This window comes from Mya arenaria, chromosome 2 (genome assembly GCF_026914265.1).
Source record: "Mya arenaria isolate MELC-2E11 chromosome 2, ASM2691426v1".
Taxonomy (NCBI): Eukaryota; Metazoa; Mollusca; class Bivalvia; order Myida; family Myidae; genus Mya; species Mya arenaria.
In genome coordinates, this window is record NC_069123.1 from 62,616,221 (window position 1) to 62,634,869 (window position 18,649).

At 34.6% G+C, this 18,649-nt stretch overlaps 1 protein-coding gene across 2 annotated transcripts; it reads left to right on the top strand.

Moving 5' to 3' along the window:
* Positions 1-2: 2 nt before the first annotated feature.
* On the top strand, positions 3-16,520 carry LOC128209410 (SEC14-like protein 1). Of its 2 annotated transcripts, XM_052913435.1 has the most exons (15): positions 3-309; positions 1,647-1,796; positions 2,022-2,153; positions 2,494-2,622; positions 2,883-3,147; positions 3,613-3,749; positions 4,392-4,581; positions 5,513-5,601; positions 6,072-6,142; positions 6,994-7,011; positions 10,124-10,430; positions 10,845-10,985; positions 11,316-11,558; positions 11,897-12,042; positions 12,217-16,520. In XM_052913435.1, exons 1-15 carry the CDS (start codon positions 247-249, stop codon positions 12,317-12,319), a joined length of 2,184 nt encoding a protein of 727 aa, XP_052769395.1. In that variant the 5' UTR covers positions 3-246; the 3' UTR covers positions 12,320-16,520. The 2 variants fall into 2 exon arrangements, with proteins under 2 accessions (XP_052769395.1, XP_052769403.1); XM_052913443.1 differs by lacking the exon at positions 6,994-7,011.
* The last annotated feature ends 2,129 nt before the right edge of the window (positions 16,521-18,649 follow it).

The window sequence follows — 18,649 nt, forward strand, 5'->3', positions numbered from 1 at the left end:
AAATGGCAACCTGTCAAAATAAAATTATGTTTTCCGTTAACATTTTGCCGATATTCCCGATTGTTTGAGCTGATTTTGTCAAATTTTCTGTTGATTAATTGTTTTAATGTGATACACCAACGGTAGATAAAATGATTCCGAGAGAACTTTGGCTAAGCTGACCCTAAACCTGAAAAAATAAAATTGGTCAGACCCCACCTTTAACCTCAAGTATTTGTTTAATATTCGCATACGGATCGGAGCAAGATGGTGCACAAGTATCAGTCTCCTGTCAGGGTTTATAAACACCCATTTGAGATTGTTATGGCGGTGAGTGTATATCAAATATAGTTGAAGTTTAAAATATTTATTTTCTGCCTCCTTGGTTTACAGTACATGTAATATCACTTTAGTTTTTAAAAGTTAAGAGTAAGCAATAAGTTCGAGTTTGTTTGGTAATTATGAGTATACTCCTTGCAAAGTGATGCCATCACTGGAAATGATGTTGATGATGAAGGCATATCATGTCTGAATTTGGGATGTAGACAAGGGGCTTTTGTTCGGCAGCTGACATGACAGTTTGAGTCTGTATCCTGGAGTTAAACTAGTACTTATAACTGGTGGGGACTGAATTCTTTACCTAAATGTATACCACTTGTGTTTTTTTTTTTAAATTCTGGGCAAATGATTAACAGTTGAGAGTTTTGGCATAACAGGGGACAGAAAAATATCCAAATAGTTTCGCAGAACACTCACTAGTGTGGCACGGCTTTACCTATTAAGCATGAAATTTGTTTGAAAGGCAATTATTCAAAATATGCACACCTTTTAACAAAATATTGTTTTATATATAAAATATATTAGGTATGGCAACCGGTTGTAAAATAGTCATTAAGTACTTGAGTAATCTTTTAATCAAGTACTCAAATACTCAGAAAAACACAGTAAGAGACATGTTTACTCTCCCTGTACATGGGTCACTATATTATTGGCCATTTCCATCTATTTTTTCATCTTTGAATAAGTGTTGACTTATGTACTAAAAGAAAAACAATATGCTGTTTTATTCTTTTAATTTCTGGTTTGCCCTCTTTATTTCATTTTTGTATATATAAATATATCTTACTACAATTATAGTGCATGCGAAATAACAAATGAAATACATGTCAAAAGGAATCATGTCAATAAATCAGCATATCAGCAACACTCCATGATAATAAACTGAGCAGAAAACATCTTAGACTGAAGCACAGTCTTTAAAAAAAATATTTATCTTTTGCTTGGTCTCCTCTGGCTGCCTGTCTGGACTGGAGTTGTTTGGGATTCATGTTTCAACTTCAGATGGTTGGGCATGCTTATAGTGCCACCATTATATTTTAACTCTACACCACACAGCGTACATTAACACGTCTTGCTGTCAGCTACCTGTTTGGCAACGTGCCAATTCAGTTACATTGTTTGTATGTTGGTCTGTATTTTGTGCAATTAGTGAAATTTGAAAATAATATTTTTTTGTTGTTTGAGTACCTGAGTAATAAGAAATTAGTTTTCGAGTACTCAGACAAGCGATTGAGTCCTCGGGTATTCGTTGCCATACATCATATATATATATATATATATACAGACTTTATTGAGTTGACAATCAGTTTGGTGAATTGGATTTTCAGGCTTATCAGAAGCGTTTCCCAACATGCAAAATGATTCCAGTCTTCCTTGGAAGTGACATTATTAATGAATACAAAAGTGAGGATGGTGCCATTCATGATGTGGAAAGGAGATGTAGGCTCAACGTTGATGCACCTTACCTCCTGAAAAAGGTTATATATAAGATTATGAATCAATTTTATAGAATATGTCCAAAATGTTTTTTTTTAAAGATTCTAAGTTTTATAATTATTTGTGGTTTTTCAATTATGCATAAAACACAATAAAAATGTATTGAGAATATTTAAGTGCTTTCAAGTTTATTAATGGAGAATACGTAATGTTTAGTGTTTGTTGATTTTTTATCATTTAACCATAAACTATGTATGCTTTTCCAGATTGTTGGTGTGGATCATGTGATATTTATACAGAAGAACTGCCTGGACAGAAGAAATAGAACACTGAAAATATATGCTCGCAACGAAAGCTTCTCATCTCGAATTGTCATCAATGAGACCTGTACATACACAGTGAGTTACATGTAGATAGCTTTGGGATTAAACCTTAAGTGTGAACATATTTTTAACATTTCAGTGAAATTCATAACATATATATAGAATATACCTGAATGGATATGCATGAATAAGTTTCTTTCCATGGTGGACTTTACTAATGGCAGAAGATCTAGCTGAGAATTTAGCTTTTTTAAAAGAAACAAAAAATAACAACAACAAAAAACATGTCTCATGTCACATGGGGTTCCCAGTCACTAAGTATCTGACAAATACCTTATCTTTTATTCTCTTGAACTCATTTAAAGGATTAAGAGAAATACATAAAATTTGTTGTATAATGTATGTGTCTTTACAGGTTCATAAAGAAAATTCGGATTGGACCTGCTTTGAACAAGAAGCCAGTTTAGATATTAAATCATTCTTTGGTTTTGAAAATACTGTGGAGAAAATAGCAATGAAGCAATATACTCAAAACATTAAAAAGGTATGAATCTGAAAGTGTTGTAGAAATTATAATCTGTGTGGGTTTGATTTAAGTTATAACTAAAGTTCTTATAATTTGTAATGCATGGATTTGTTTAAGTTATGAATTAAATTGGTTTTAAAGACAGTTTGCCCCTGTCCCTTGAGTTATTGTCTGGCATTAATACATAACTTTAAAATGGGCCTTATTTCTAGCTTTCAATCTTTGGGGCTATTGATTGTATGAAATATTTTTGTCTAAACTGTACAACTTATCTCTAGGGTAAAGAAGTGATAGAGTACTATATCAATGAGCTGCTGACAGAGGGAGTGACCAACATCCCAAGGTGGACATGTCCAGATCACATGGTGGCAGCAACAGGAAACCAGAGTGACAAGCAGTCGTCACAGGACAGCGGGGTGCGGTCAAGATCTGGGAGTGTGTGCAGCACCACCAGTCAGCACAGTCACGGCAGCCTCATCCTTGGGGCCACGGCAGCCTCAATCACACCACAGGATCAACTGACACACGTCAGGGATCAACCAGGTAAACTTCTTACGCTATAGTTTGATTTAGGAATTCATATTGATTAGGTTTTAACCTAAATAAATAATTCAGCAAGACTTACACCAGTGCAGGGTAATCAACTTGTACTAATTTTGACATCAGATCATTTAAAGTAAGTGAAATGTATTGAAAACTGACATATATGTACATGTTTTCTCTATTTCATTTTTGACACATTCATATCTTGTAAAGCATAGTCTTTTGTGTTATGCTCTTTCTGTCTATGTCTTCAAATGAATGTGTGTATTGAATGCTAACTTTTTTGGGTCTTTATATTATAGCTAAGCTTTTGGCAAAATGTATTTACATGCTGTTGTTTACCCTACTATGGAGACTATAGGGTGTTCGAGCCAATTCAAACTTGATGCAGACTGTATTGATTTGTTCCAAGGCAGTTTCACCCATGCACTGGGGAGTTTATATCATTTCTCTATCTTGTAACAGTGGAGACTATGGTGTGTTATAGCGGGGATAAGCTGGATGCAGACTACATTGAACGGTTCCTAGGCCATCTCACCCTCGTACAGGAATCACAGCTGGTCCAGCTGAGGCAGCTCCTGCAGCAAACACACAAGGGCAAGGTACAGGATGGATTGATTGGCGTTTGTGTACATATTCACATTGAGTGGTTCCATTGATATAAAATGCAAATCATATGAAATTTAAGATTGAATGCACTGTTTTAAACTTGAATAATCAGTTTTTTTCAAAGTAAGCATTCTATTAATCACTATTTCAATTGATACTAAAATAAATTGTAAATATTTATTTTTTTAAATGATTCGAAATGTTCTGTTTGAATATAATTTGTGTATAATAATAACCTTAAGTTATTATGGTAGTATAAAAATTATTGTCACTAAAATGTTCGACCTGAACCAAATATATTGTTGTCCTAATCTAAAACCCAAAACGATGAGACATTTTTACTGGAGGAGGCATATGTGTACAAGTACTTGGAAGTATTTTTTACAGTTGTTTGGTATTTTTAGTAAAGATCTATTTTGGAAAATCTCTGATTTAGTATGTGCATACGTAATACATCAAACTTTCCTGAAGCATGGGAAGGTCTATCTGCATGTTAACAAGCTGAAGCAATATGTTACTACTTCTAGTAATATACTTATAAAACACATGCTTACTACTTCTAGTAATATACTTATGAACCAAATGTTGTTGTACAGTATGCTTGTAGCCCTTCAATGTTTCCATTCACTTCACAGATTCCAAAAGATGCCCACATTCTGCGTTTCTTACGGGCACGTGACTTCAACTTTGAGAAGGCACGTGAGATGCTGGTACACTCTCTGGCTTGGCGGAAACTCCACAACATTGATCACCTCCTACACACATACACTCCACCCGATGTACTCACCAAGTACTACACTGGTGGATGGCACTTCTCTGATAAAGGTATGTATTGTAATATTTGTTATCCCTTATTTTTTTCTTTTGGTAATGGTTACGGCACCCTTCAGCTTCAGGGCAAATGTATTATTTCAATGTGTTAAATCTGACATAATTGGTTTGTACCTCGTTGTAAAGGGCACTGCTCAATAAATAGTGTGCAATTATAAAATAGCATTGTAATTTATCCTCACAATACATGTAGTGATTGAACTTTTAAGCTACACTTCCTTGTTACCATTCCCAAATGGGAGTTAATGTGTAGATGAAAAACAAAGGAAACACTCCATAGCATGGAACAATAATGATAAGTCTAGAGATTATTACAATCACCAGCCTGCCTTTGAACAGTTGAAAATTAAATTTTCATATGAATCATAAGATATAAGGGATGCAAATGAACATTCGATCGAATATTACATATTGGAATGTCAATATCGGTTTGTTGAATAAATGATTTAATAAACCTTTTGCCTACAACTGTGATGTTGTGTAAAAGTTTGTTTGTCTTGTTATACAACAATTTGCCCCTAGTGCCAGAGCTGTGAATGACAATACACTATACACGCATCTTATGTCAACTAGGGACATATCGCCTGTTACCTTAAACAGTCCCTGTAATTTACAGTAACTGGCTATTAGACAAGTGACATCAAACAAGTTTCTATTATTTTCGGTAAATTTAAATGATCATGCTAATTAAAGATTTAAGGAATCAGCCTTCACACAAAGTGTTGTCCTTAAAAATATTTAAAATGGCTTTCAGTGTTTGACGGCCTTTTTCTTGCTGTAGAATCTGAACATCTTTACAGCAATGTTTCAGTGCATGGAGTCACAGCTATTTTCAATCAAATAAATATCCAATATTCTTTTTACACGTTATAACGTTATATCTTTTTTGATTTCTGAATGCTAAATCTTCCATACATATATACAGATGGTCGACCCCTGTACGTTCTCAGGCTGGGACTGATGGATGTAAAGGGCTTGATGAAGGCTGTTGGCGAGGAGAACCTGCTCAAACATGTACGCCTCTTACCACCTCTCTTTATGGTTTATATTAGCCTTCAATAGGGCCATTTCTATATTATATGAACAAATTAAGGTGGTTTACAATGTAAAAGAGGTCCTTCATAAATGTGGACTTTACTGTACAGTACAGTCTTGAGATGAAATCATATAGCTGAGTTTAATACAATCAGTTGAATATTCATTTTCAATGGTGTCTACACCACTTTTTTATTAGAAATATTTTTAGAATAAACCTTTAAGATAATGCAGAGATAATTTCAAAATAAAATAGTTGGCTTATAAATGCCTTTATGGCATGGGATATAATTTACAGGAAATGTTATTTTTGATGGCAATACCTACTGTATGCCTAGGGATCAAATTTTGGGTGAGTACTGCCTAACAATGATCATTTCAACTGATGTCTCCAATAGTTGGTTACACAATTAAGCTTGTTGTTATATGTGTTCATTATAATTTGATAGGTGTTGTGGGTGAATGAGGAGGGACTACGCAGGGCTAGTGAGGCCACCAAGGCACGGGGACACCCAGTCAGGTAGGACACAGGTTAGGGGTTGGGGCCAATGTTTGCGAATGACCAGTCTGGTTTTGGGGTGATACAGTGTGGATAAATCTGTTACAGTTCGGATGATTAAAGAAAACAAAAAGTAAACATTGGGGTGTATAATGGAAATATTACTGTGACAAATCTGACTTATGACCAATAAAAAAAACATTTGGCTAACTTTGTTTAACTTAGACCAAGCCAAAAAATAACCAGTTTATACAATTGGCTGCTGGACCTTTGGCTGCTGGACCTTTTTGTCTGATAGTAGATATCAATTGGTTAAATTTGTGCTCTTTTAACCCCATGAATATGATTTTATTAACATTAGTTTCCAGTACAATTATAAATTAGGAAACTGAACAATTAGAGTTTTGGTATTTTTCTTAAGTGACAGTAAAAAAAACAAGCAAAGGCAAACATTTATAAGGAGTGGTTATGAATGTACCGGTAGTTGTACATGTATCTGAATACTGATTTTAATACTAATTTCTGTCAGTTGTAAAATGAGCTTTTCTATTTAAACAAAGCACCCATCCAAGGAAGGCAAAATAAAGAATTTCTATATCTGTTTTGTTTTGGTTTTGTAACAAAATTGGAACCAAACCTTTAAAGGCAGATGGTCCGTTTAAATGCCTTTTTTGGGAGTTTTTTATGTCTAAATGCAATAGATGTCAATAGCCATAATCATAATTACTTCATTTTATAATGGTTTGTCTGTTGTTCCTTTGTGTTGGCTGACATATAGCTACATTATATGATACAGTATAATTGTTCCCGCTTCTTTTCCGTCTTGTTTTGTGTTTGCTATTTGACATGTACATGTGACTGTTGAATTCAAGTGGAAGTGAGGCTCTGGGGTAAGTGTACAATATAGGTAAACCAAGATCACAGCCTTTGCATGGTTATTAGCGGCCATTCATGATTGTTCATGGAAGTTTGTAAAAGGACACTCACTTATTTTGAATGATGTAACTGTGTTGTCAAACTTTTAAGCATATGTTTTTCCTCTTAAAAGTTTGGTTGCCAGGTAAGGCATCTTTTTGCATAAAAATACAAATGCTTTTGTGTAACTAATGTAATACTCTCAACCGTATGTGAATACAGTGTAGTTTTTTCCTGAGATTCGCTTCTGAAATTATACTTTGAGTGTAGATCAATTATTATGCACAATTCAATAGTTGTACATGATAAGCATAAAATTCAGATATTTTCTACCACTGTGTGCAGTCTCTATTTGCTTGAACTAACAACACATGGTGGGCAATCAGTGGAGCCACAATATATTGTTATGTGTTGAAAAAGCTCCAATGCGTCTTCTCTTAGTTTTACATCTGTTTAGGCAATCTATCGGTATTGGCAAGAAGTCATTCTCATAATCAAACCTAGTGCACCAAGTATAGCACATAAAGTTCTAACGATTAAGATTTGTAACGAGGCAACATTTTGGAACAAAAAATGAGCTGCATATTTGTAAAGGAATTTCAAAAAGCTATGGAACGACAATACTTCTCATGAACATCCATAAAATGTTTTTAACTTTAACCTCTGGAAAGATATTCCATCAAGATGATCAGATTTTGATTTTTGCTTGGCACTTTTACATCAAAAACCACACATAGTCAATCCTATGCGGAACTACATTCCCCCATATGTTTTTCTCTAATAAACCTGGAAAGGAAAGTAAGAGACACCACTCACTGTTAAAGTCCATTTTCAATGTATTGGCAAAACAATTGAAGACACTTTTAACATATAACAAAATCTTGTGGCTCCCATGATTACCCGCTGCGTTATAATTTGTACCGTAAGTTATGAAATAATTGCTTTGTTCGAGTCAAAATTGTTATAATTTGGATTTTGAGTGCCATTTATTTTGCTGTAGTAAAAACTTCGATTTCGAAATCATTGAATTCCGTTACATCTTGATTTTAGCATGCTGCTTACATGTAGAATGCTTCAAACCAATATTAACTCCTTAAACCAAATTTCATGAACATGCGGGTAATATATGGATTTAAGCATTGATTTGTACTTGAATACATTGCCAGGAATAGAATGGAGTGTTTGATCAAAGAATTGTTGTTACAGGATTGTTAGTAATTGTTATTTTTCATTTCGTTGAAGTGCTCAAGTAAAGTGATCAAAGATCAAAATGGCATCATTTTTGTGTCGCCTGAAAAGACGACATATAGGGGTTACTTTTGTCGGCGGCGGCGTCTGTGTCCCATTTTCGCTTGTCCGGGGTATATCTCCTAAACTATTAGTGGTATCAACTTGAAATTTCATATGTACATAGATCTAATTGAGGGCAAGTGCAGTGCACAAGAACTGTTACTCTTGCTTCCATATTTTTAGAGTTATTGCCCTTTGTTATTTTTCATGCTTAAAGTTTTGTCCGGGGCATATCTTGTAGAATATAAGAGTTATCAACTTGAAACTTCATATCTAGATAGATCTCATGTAGGGCAAGTGCAGTGCACAATAACAGTAACTCTTGCTTTCTTAGTTTTAAAATTATTGCCCTTTGTTAATTTTCATGCTGTAAGTTTTGTCTGGGGCATATCTTGAAGAATATAAGAGGTATCAACTTGAAACTTCATAGCTAGATTGATCTCATTGAGGGCAAGTGCAGTGCACAATAACAGTAACTCTTGCTTTCTTAGTTTTAAAGTTATTGCCCTTTGTTAATTTTCATGCTTAAAGTTTTGTCCGGGGCATATCTTGAAGAATATAAGAGGTATCAACTTGAAATTTCATAGCTAGATATATCTCATTGAGGGCAAGTGCAGTGCACAATAACAGTAACTCTTGCTTTCTTAGTTTTAAAGTTATTGCCCTTTGTTAATTTTCATGCTTAAAGTTTTGTCCGGGGCATATCTTGAAGAATATAAGAGGTATCGACTTGAAACTTCATAGCTAGATAGATCTCATTGAGGGCAAGTGCAGTGCACAAGAACTGTTACTCTTGCTGCCATATTTTTAGAGTTATTGCCCTTTGTTAATTTTCTTGCTTAGGTTTTGTCCGTGGCATATCTCGTAAACTATAGGAGGTTTCAACCTGAAACTTATTCCGTAGGTATATCTGATTGAGGGTTCAAAAATCACCTACACTTGAAAGTTAAATGGCAACATCATTGTCTATAAATGAATAAAATGCCATCTAACAGCTATAATGTCGACAGTAAATAATTCGTCAGGCGACACATCCGACTCGTGGAGTTCTAGTTCAAGATATTGACTATTTATCTTTTTTATTTAGTGAAGAAAAGTGATAGGTGGATATCTTATTATTTAAACTCTCAAAATCGATTGGACTCTGGTTAGAAAAGGGAATTAGTTTGGGTTACAGGTGTGAAATGGTATATTATTTTAGCTGGATGAAAGAATTTATGGCTTAAGCTTATCACGAAAATACTTGCTTCGAGCCATGATGGAATACATTGAGGTCATTTATGTTGGTATGGTGCATGGCTGTGAGGGCTATTATCTTCAAAAGAAAATGTTTGCTTCAATTACGGTACTTGTCAGCTTTACCTTGTAGATATATAGGATCTTAAATGAGTTACCATTTAGTATAGAAAAATATGAAATTACTATTGGAAAGAAGTTGAGCAAGCCTTTGGTGAGCTTTACAACTTTTCTGAAATGAGTTTCATACACATTTGTATCAAATGGCTACGAATGTAAGGTTCTTTTTATCACATGACACATTCTATTCAAGATTGTATTTAATTTAAGGTAAAATGTTTGATGCTTAATTAGTAAATTAGGACAAAATGACATCTATGTCCCGTTATATTACATTCGTGTAGCATAAGCAAATACATAAGGGTTGTTTTACACTGGAAATAAGCAGCGTCATGTGATAAAATCATAAAAGCTGTTTCTGTGTGTAAAGGGAGTATTGGCCACGGAGAAATTGTAATGTAAGTACTACTGTGTGAGTTTAACTCTTCCCAACCATTTCAGTGCGTGTACCTGCATAGTTGACCTGGAGGGTCTCAGCATGCGGCATCTGTGGAGGCCAGGAATTAGGGCACTGTTACGCATCATTGAGATTGTTGAGGCAAACTACCCAGAAACTATGGGGCGGCTTCTCATTGTGCGGGCCCCTCGTGTGTTCCCTGTTCTGTGGACGCTGATAAGCCCGTTCATTGATGAGAACACAAGGAAGAAGTTTATGATCTATGGAGGCAATGATTACCAGGGCCCTGGTGGCCTTGTAGATTACATTGAGAAGAAATACATACCGGACTTCCTGGAGGGAGAATGTTATGTAAGTGGTAGTCTTTGGCGATATCCCTTAAAAGTGCCCAGTACCTTTTCACACTTGACATACAGGCTATTGTGTCAAATATCAAAAAGAAAAGTAAAAATGGAAACAGTACAGACATGTTGTCTTGTTAAGTAAAGGTCTATTCTTAATGAGCATTACTGTTTAGTACAAAAAGCTCTCAACTTGGAAGAATACCACACTAATTATATAGAAGGCCACACTGTATTTGGTATTAAACATGAAATTAAGTGTTTAATCAGGGAGCTGTTTCAACAAGTATCCTGGGAGCAGTTATGTACCTAGGCGAGATATGAAATTGCCCTGATTATTCTTATTAAAACAGCTTCCGGACAAAAGGTATAAAGGAAGTGTAGAAATTGGACTAAAAATATATTGAATATTATAATTTGCCAGTGTGATGTCCCTGAGGGTGCGCTTGTGCCCAAGTCCTTGTACAAGGAGGAGTTTATAGACCGGTCCCCGGACGAACCCCCACTCAATGTGAACAACTCCCTCTACACTACAGCACATATCATCAAGGACTATCCCAATGAGGTTGGTCTGCCCGTGGTTTATAATGGTCATTATTTCATCATGCTGGTTGTGCCAGTATAGTGTCAAGCATATTTAGCCTCCCAATTGTAGTTGTCCATAGGGACATGAAGGTTTACAGATATATTTCATTCAAGTGCAATAAATGTAGTACATGTTCATGTATAGAATGAAATACACACCTGCATTAATTCCAGTACTACCGGTAATTCAGTTTGTAGGATAGCATCACAGTTCTAAATTTCATACACAAGTATAAAGAAAGTATAAAGAAAGTCTATCTCAAAGAACCTATTGTTTATATAATAAAGTATTATTTGTTCATCATACCAGGTGTTGATCAATGTTCCACAGCGAGGCTGTGTGATCACATGGGACTTTGACATCCTGAAGGGGGACATGACTTTCACGGTGTTCCGATGTAAGGCTGCACTGAACAAGGCCTCCAATGAACATGAGCACCACGTGGGTGGCCATGTTGTTAGTGTCCAGTACATCGACAAGGCCATGCAGGTTGGCCCCGACCTCAGCATTGTGGAGCCTCCACATATATGCAGGGATGGGGATAGTGTGCAAGTGAGTAACTTCATAGTCTAAGATATACAAGTAGAAATCAATGGTTTTGCTGGAGGCCATGGTGGCCTTGTTCTAGGTTTGATCTACTTGTAGGCAATTATAGAAAAGATTGTGTCACAGGTACTATTTATTGACCACATTTTTATGCTCATTTAGGAGCCTCATGATTATAGATGATATGTTTAATATGCACAGCATATCATAATCTATTTTTTGTTTGGTACCAAATGCCATTATCATTTGTGAATTTTCTGTAAAATGTTTCGATCAAAGAAAAAAATGTTTCTCAAGCATTAAATCAGCACTTTCATGCAATACTGATGTCCTATTCCATGCAGGGTTCTCACGTGGTTAGCTCTGCCGGCAGTTACATCCTTCAGTGGAAGTACTTTGACTCTACGAAGGCATCGTTTGAGTTTTCCCTATCCACCCACAAGTCCAAGGTCATGTACCACACGGAGCTGCTGCTCTCCGAGGTCTTTAGGTAAGCAGTGGCACATTTGGAGAATATCTTTAATTTTACTAACATGAAAATAAAATATTTTAGTAAGAAAATTATTTAAAAAGAAAGATTATGTGTTTAAAAGTATGTACTATGATAAATATATCAAACAAGATAAAAGCTTACAAGTTATAACACAATTGATTCCATTTACAGAGGATCGATGTCTAGTCTGCAGTCGAGTACAAGCGGGTTTTCCTCCCTCAGTATCGGCACAAACCAGAGTGTACCCCACTCACATAACACTCGCAAACACTGAAAAATGTGACCTCTCGCGAACAACATTGTTCCTGCTCCGAAACTGCACCGCATTATACTCAACTTATTCCAGTACAACATTGTTGTGTATTTTATCAAGATTTTATACTCAGTACCCGGTACCTTGAATTCAGACTAATGTCAAGACATCCAATATCAGAATCTTGCAGTTGTTTAACAAGAATATAATTGACATACATATTGTATATGTATTAATTGACTTCCTGTCAATATGTTTATGTATTTATGTAACATCATTCTATGAGACTTTACTCTACATGATGATAATTAACTCAATTCATGTTTTCTATGTTTACATGATTGTAAGGGCCAAAATTGTTAGATAATTTAGTTATAACCAGCATGTCCATTCGTTTTGCATTCAGCGCACTTTCAATGTATTGATCATCTCCGACCTCAATCTTCCAGTGTAGGGGGTTAGGCTATATAACACAAGCAGGATTGGTTTGTAAAGATATGGGTGTTTTTAAAGATAGCAACCTTTTCTAGTGAAAGGATTTCTGTGGAACTACTTTCATGTCTAACATTGCTATACTAGTCATACACTCACTGTAATTCTGGTTCTGCTTAAAATGTTCCACAATTCAGATTTGAAAAAAACACACACAATGTGCCATAGATTTAACACAAAAGGGGGTCGGGGGCATGATTCAATTAAGGAGTTTTCATGTTAGGATTGGAAGCTTTCAATTTGACACTATCAAACTTTAGTATATCAGGGGGTTTTGCTGGGCATTCGAATAAAAAAGTTAGAATATATTAATGGCTTTGAAAACAATTTCAACATGGTTAAAAGGCCTCTTAACCCTGCTTGGGTCCAGAATTCCTCATACTGGAACTAATATTTGAGGATGTTCAGGACCAGAACATTTGGTGTGTTTAAAATCATCCCAAATTATCATAATTTATTATTGATTTTCACTTTTTATGGCCGTTGTATTTTTAATCCTTAATGTACATAGCTCCAACTAAATTTTTACTTGTCTCTATGTCAAGTCATCATGTTTTTTTTTGTTACCAGAGAAATCATAATCATAAAGGGAGAAAGGGATTCTTTGGTTTCATGCATTCTGACCTCTTAAATGTACTCACAATGAAATCAATCTTTATATTTGCATTATTCTGTTTATTTTAATACAAAAATAAGGTATGAATTATTTAAGATTAAAAAAAGTCTTTTTTCGTCTTGCTTTAATCAGTAAAAAAGAAAGGCTTATGTTTGAAAGGTCAGGTAGGACATTTGTCCAACCAGAATGCAGTAATAAAATAAACAATGACATGATACTCCTAACTGTACGTGATGTAAATGACTGACCTTAACTTCTCAAGGCTAATGGCTCCAGATTTCTACATTAAATGTATGTCATGTCAATACCTTCAGGTCATAACAATCAAAAAGTCCACAACTACGTGAACAGTTTAAAATAAGTATATAATTATGAGTCATATCATTTCATTGAAACTGTTAAATTTAATTGACCTGTACTATAATGAAAAAAATGTGACTCTGTGTTGTTTGTGGGTTTCAGATCCATTTTAATCATGATACAAATATGCATACAAGTATTGTTTTGAAAACTTTCTAGGATCACGACTGTGAACACAATTGGAAACTTTGTGTGTATGATTGAGAATGTTTTGGTTTCAGCTATATACTGGAGCTTGTTATTATGAATTCTACCTTTTCTGAATATATTTGCTGATTGCAAGTAAATGCAAGTTTGTTGCTATAAAGTAAAGATAAAATTGTGAGGGGTTTTTCAATCCATTCTTACTGTTTTTGTCATTGTGTTTTGTTTACTCCATACTTTTTGTATACAGTTTTGTATATGGGTGTGGACAGTTCTGTAAATGGGTGTGTACAGTTCTGTAGATGGTTATGTACAGTTCTGTAGATGGTTATGTACAGTTCTGTAGATGGTTATGTACAGTTCTGTTTATGGCTGTGTACAGTTCTGTAGTTGTTTATGTACAGTTCTGTAGATGGTTATGTACAGTTCTGTAGATGGTTATGTACAGTTCTGTATATGGCTGTGTACAGTTCTGTAGATGTTTATGTACAGTTCTGTAGTTGTTTATGTACAGTTCTGTAGATGGTTATGTACAGTTCTGTAGATGGTTATGTACAGTTCTGTATATGGCTGTGTACAGTTCTGTAGATGTTTATGTACAGTTCTGTAGATGGTTATGTTCAGTTCTGTATATGGCTGTGTACACTTCTGTAGTTGTTTATGTACAGTTCTGTAGTTGTTAATGTACAGTTCTGTAGATGGTTATGTACAGTTCTGTAGATGTTTATGTACAGTTCTGTAGATGGTTATGTACAGTTCTGTATATGGCTGTGTACAGTTCTGTAGATGGTTATGTACAGTTCTGTATATGGCTGTGTACACTTCTGTAGACGGTTATCTTTTAATCTGGAGTTTGTTGTATGTTTTAATGTGTATACAAGTTAAATCTACATAGAAGTTTGCAATTTTACTCTACAATTACTAGTCCATATTTTGAGGTATATGTATATTAAGTTCTTGTTTTGTGTACATGTAATCACTGAAAGAGCTGTTTCATCAACATTTGTTTGTGTTGTATATACTACTAGTATTTATAAAATCGTTGGATCCTAACAATTTAAAACATATCTTCCATTTCATGTCACATCTACAGCAATACCTCATATCCAAGCCCAATCATTTAAAAATGTTACAAATATTGAACTGCATTATTTGTTTCAGTGTCAAAAAGTGAGTACAATTAATACTGCAATGGTTCAGCAAATGGATTTTATTTTCTCTGAAAACACATTTTAATTAACCCATTATTATTTGACAGTTTGCCATGCAATTAAACTATTTTTATTTTTTTAATCTGTAACACAATTTCGACTACGTAAGTCTTCCAGGTTGTTACCCTGATTTTTTTGTTACTAAGAAATCGCATATATATATATATACATGCTGGTACATACATTTTTTCTATAATCATTTAAGTACATGTATTTAAGCTATATATCACTTTATTTACACGAAATTTTAAATGTTCATTTTCACTTTGCATGTTTATATTTCTTTGTTGGACTCATGAAAATGGTTGCAAAAGTTGCCGGAATGGTTGGCATTACGTATCATCTCTTAGGAAATACATGCTCATATTATTTTAGGAAATACATGCTCATATTATTTTGTTATATTTATGATGACTTGATCATATGAGAGAAAGAAAGAAACGTTTGTATGAGAAAAAACAACACTATTCTTTCCGAGTCAGGATGTTAACCTACAGCATTTCTATCAATTCAGGTATGATGTTAACTGTGTATATTATTGTCTATAAATCACATGACACAAGCTTGATAGCACCTCCCATTGAATGATCCTCATGTTTCACCTTAGAATGGAGAGGCTTTGAACACTGCATGTCAAACCTTTGCAAGGTTAATTCATTATGTGTACAAGAGGTTCGAAATATGACATAGTCATTTTTTGTTGAAGTGTCAGAACTTTAGTACTTACAAACAATGTCTAAATACCTGCCGGAGTACCTTTAAAACTGGTGTTGGGGCAGTATTACCATTTACACATCAATAACTCTGTTAACTTCAGGGGAGTTGCAGTGCTTTCATATAATGTTTTGTTCGGAACACTTAATGATGAAGCATGGTAAAATTACATGCCAGGATTATCTGAACATGCTTTGTTCATGCAATATCTTTTCTTTTTGAAATACAAACGAATTACAGTTGTTGAAATTGTAATACAGAATGTAATGCTGGTACATGGGGTTTTGAGGCAATAGCACTTATGTTGTTGTTAAGTTTTTCCACATGTTGTTTTAACTTGGAATAGGCGTATTGATTTAGAGACAATAGTTATATTAATATATGTTATTGTAAACTGTGACTTTGTTTTGCACAAAATAGAACATGAAGCTCAGAATAATCCTCCATTGATGGCGCAGTAACGAAGAAACCAATTTATTGTAAGGAACACAGAGTGTGCTGACAAATTTCAACCACTACTTCATCAGTAAAAGAAACATTAATATTTGCATGTATTCTTGTGGTCTGTAAAATACAATGATCTTGCATTTTGTACTAATCTCATGTATAGGTTTCCATGATCTTAACTTTAAAACTGCATCCAATTTTGTTGATGTTTGATCCAAAATAAATCCCACAAATAATTCGGATTTGTCATTTTTTACCGGTTGGCATGTAAATGCATGTAATAGATGTGGAAATAAGTTTCTGCATGTGATGTTCAAGCCTGACTGATCACTAAATTAAAAAATGGTTTCCTAGCAATAGTTGTATAGGGTACCGTACATGTATATAAGCCAATGAAAAGCTATGTGTTTTTACTAGGGATGCAAACGAATGGCAAAAGTGATATTCGAATATTCGGTAATTCTTTCGATCGAATATTCGAACACTAAAATGAACCTTTAATAACCTAATTATTATTCACTAACATAATATCGGGGGCCCTGTTACCCTTCCTGGTCGTATTCGGTACATGCGACTGACCCTTATTGTTCCACAAATTAGCCTCTGAATTTCCCCATTTTCAAAATATAACCCAAGAAAAAGCGATATATCTTTAACAAAAAACAAAAACAAATTGTATCAATTCCTCTGCGTTTATTTTTGTAAACAATGCAAAATAAGATCAGGGAATTCTGTTTTTTCCAGTTAAATGACGATATGCGCCAACGTGGGACTTGCAGCCTTGTTCTTGGATTGATATTTACGAAATATATTTATATAAACGACACCATGACTAAACGTCGCTTTTGCCTTAGGTATTGTACAACAATACAGGACATATATCCTTAAAGGTTAAACCATACAGTTAATTTTTGTACGCAAGAGCATTATATTGAAAACATGGAAACAGTTTAAAGCACATAACTAGCACATGTCCTTCGTATCATCAAGGCAATTTGAGCAATATCGCCAGGCTTGATTAGCAGTGAAGACAAAACATTGGTAAAAAGACCGATCTCTTAAACCCTTAATTGGCATGGTCATTTAAATGTACCCAACATAATTGGAATGTGTTTTATGTCACTTGTCTTACAGCCAGTAAATGCAAAATTACGGGACTGTTTATAGTTCCCGGCGATATATCCGATATGACGCTTGTATAGTGTCATCAAGTTCACACCTATTAGGGGTCCATCGTTGTAAAAACAAGACGGACGAAGATGGCAGTTGTAGGCAAAAAGTTTATTAATTTATTAATTCAACAAAAACATTGAATATTCAAATACCTATTTTGACATTCTGATACCAAACGTTCGATCGAATATTCGTTTGCATCCCTAGTTTTAGCTTATTACTCTGAACAATATAAATATCCACTAACAAGTGAATTTTTAGCTCGACTATTCGAAGAATAGGTGGGCTATACTACTCGCCCCAGAGTCGGCGTCCGGTTAAAGTTTTAGGGCAAGTTGGGATTTTCACTTATAAGTCCAATACCCTACATTCAATTGACTTAATACTTTATGCAGTTGTTCAGAGCCATCACATGATGAGGTTAGAGAACTCCATATTATTCTTTACACAGATTATGGCCCCTGATTGACTATGGAACTTAGGTTAAAGATTTAGGGCAAGTTGGAATATTTATTAATAACTTCTATATCCTTTGTTCAATTGACTTAATACTTCACACAGTTGTTAAGGACCATCACACAATGAGGTTACATAACTCCATATCCTTAATACAAGTTATGGCCCCTGATTGCCTTAGGGTAAAGTTTTAGGGCAGGTTAAAGTTTTAGGGCAAGTTGGGATTTTCACTTAAAACTCCAATACCATTCATTCAATTGACTTAATACTTCACACAGATGTTCAGAGCCATCACATAATGAGGTTAGATAACTCCATATTATCTTTTATACAAATTATGGCCCCTGATTGACTATGGAAGTTAGGTTCAAGTTTTAGGGCAGGTTGGGATATTGTTTAATAACTTCTATACCCTTCATTCAATTGACTTAATACTTCAAACAATTGTTCAGGACCATCACCCAATGAGGTTACATAACTCCATATCCTTAATACAAGTTATGGCCCCTGATTGACTTAGGTTAAAGTTTTAGGCAAGTAAAAGTTAAAGGCAAGATGGGATTTTAATAAACAAACTTCTATACCGTTCATTAAATGCACTTAATAAAATTCAATATTATTTACGACCATCTTACAACAAGAAACATAACTCCGTTTTAAGCCTAAATACAAATTATGGCCATTTTTTTTTAAATTTCCTTTGAAAGGCATATTTGTATATTCTTAACCACATTTTCA

Bases quoted from the DNA above. Each gene is read 5' to 3' on its own strand.
- LOC128209410 (XM_052913435.1), top strand. From the start codon at position 247: ATGGTGCACAAGTATCAGTCTCCTGTCAGGGTTTATAAACACCCATTT. The intron at 4,582-5,512 runs GTATGTATTGTA...ACATATATACAG, and splicing joins ATGGCACTTCTCTGATAAAG to ATGGTCGACCCCTGTACGTT. The intron at 10,431-10,844 runs GTAAGTGGTAGT...ATAATTTGCCAG, and splicing joins TCCTGGAGGGAGAATGTTAT to TGTGATGTCCCTGAGGGTGC.